The sequence below is a fragment of the Lottia gigantea genome, assembly GCF_000327385.1.
Source record: "Lottia gigantea unplaced genomic scaffold LOTGIsca_5471, whole genome shotgun sequence".
Lineage (NCBI taxonomy): Eukaryota > Metazoa > Mollusca > Gastropoda > Lottiidae > Lottia > Lottia gigantea.
In genome coordinates, this window is record NW_008709879.1 from 1 (window position 1) to 2,128 (window position 2,128).

At 24.5% G+C, this 2,128-nt stretch overlaps 1 protein-coding gene across 1 annotated transcript; it reads right to left on the reverse strand.

The window, feature by feature from the left end:
- Nucleotides 1–402: 402 nt before the first annotated feature.
- On the reverse strand, nucleotides 403–1,936 carry LOTGIDRAFT_176873 (hypothetical protein; the record flags this gene model as incomplete). Its single annotated transcript, XM_009063002.1, has 4 exons — nucleotides 403–561; nucleotides 702–848; nucleotides 1,592–1,738; nucleotides 1,790–1,936. Coding segments are annotated over 4 exons (600 nt in total), but the record flags the coding sequence as incomplete, so codon positions are not given.
- Between the last annotated feature and the right edge of the window lie 192 nt (nucleotides 1,937–2,128).

The following is a 2,128-nucleotide window of genomic DNA, read 5'->3' on the forward strand; positions in this document are numbered from 1 at the left end:
CACCTATACTTTCTATTCATATAATAAATGAAAATAACTGAACCCACTCTTTAAAACACAATGAAAATACCACAGGAAAAGACTATACGAGCCAGCAAAAGAGATGAAAAATCATAACATTGCAATATCATCTGACCCAGGACATTTGAAAACCAACATGTTATTTTTAAAAGGCCTAGCTGTGTTAGTTGATACAAAGATGAAAGCAAATACAAGCAGTTCTAAATTAGGGCTTAATTATACATCCCTTTTTATCTCCATCTTATTGGGATAATGAGACTTGGCAATGCCATGTAGTGGGCAATGTGTATATTAAGTTTTTTTTCAGCTCAAGCTATCAGAGGTCAAGTATAAAGAATAAATCAAATTTAATTTCTTTAATTTCTTAAAGAATTTCCTTACCTCTTCTTTTTGTTTCTTTCTTTCATCATCTTTCAATTTCTTTTCTTCTTTCTTTCTCTGTTTATCAGGATCACGATATGTTTTACCTTTTAATAAACTTCTCCAGTTACCACTATCATTGAGATCATAATCATTATCATCAGTTGAAACTGTTCCATACTGTAATATAATATAATAAATCATTATCATCTATAATAAATCATTATCATCAGTTGATACTGTTCCATACTGTAATAATAATGTAATAAATCATTATCATCTATAATACATCATTATCATCAGTTGAAACTGTTCCATACTGTAATATAATATAATAAATCATTATCATCAGTTGATACTGTTCCATACTGTAATATAATATAATAAATCATTATCATCAGTTGATACTGTTCCATACTGTAATAATAATATAATAGATCATTATCATCAGTTGATACTGTTCCATACTGTAATATAATACAATAAATCATCATCATCTATAATAAATCATTATCATCAGTTGATACTGTTCCATACTGTAATAATAATATAATAAATCATTATCATCAGTTGATACTTAATATAATACAATAAATCATCATCATCTATAATAAATCATTATCATCAGTTGAAACTGTTCCATACTGTAATATAATATAATAAATCATTATCATCTATAATAAATCATTATCATCAGTTGATACTGTTCCATACTGTAATAATAATGTAATAAATCATTATCATCTATAATACATCATTATCATCAGTTGATACTGTTCCATACTGTAATAATAATGTAATAAATCATTATCATCTATAATACATCATTATCATCAGTTGAAACTGTTCCATACTGTAATATAATATAATAAATCATTATCATCAGTTGATACTGTTCCATACTGTAATATAATACAATAAATCATCATCATCTATAATAAATCATTATCATCAGTTGAAACTGTTCCATACTGTAATATAATATAATAAATCATTATCATCAGTTAATACTGTTCCATACTGTAATAATAATGTAATAAATCATTATCATCTATAATACATCATTATCATCAGTTGAAACTGTTCCATACTCTAATATAATATAATAAATCATTATCATCAGTTGATACTGTTCCATACTGTAATAATAATGTAATAAATCATTATCATCTATAATACATCATTATCATCAGTTGAAACTGTTCCATACTGTAATATAATATAATAAATCATTATCATCAGTTGATACTGTTCCATACTGTAATATAATATAATAAATCATTATCATCAGTTGATACTGTTCCATACTGTAATAATAATGTAATAAATCATTATCATCAGTTGATACTGTTCCATACTGTAATAATAATATAATAAATCATTATCATCAGTTGATACTGTTCCATACTGTAATATAATATAATAAATCATTATCATCAGTTGATACTGTTCCATACTGTAATATAATATAATAAATCATTATCATCAGTTGATACTGTTCCATACTGTAATAATAATGTAATAAATCATTATCATCAGTTGATACTGTTCCATACTGTAATAATAATATAATAAATCATTATCATCAGTTGATACTGTTCCATACTGTAATAATAATATAATAAATCATTATCATCAGTTGATACTGTTCCATACTGTAATAATAATATAATAAATCATTATCATCAGTTGATACTGTTCCATACTGTAATAATAACATAATAAATCATTATCATCAGTTGATACT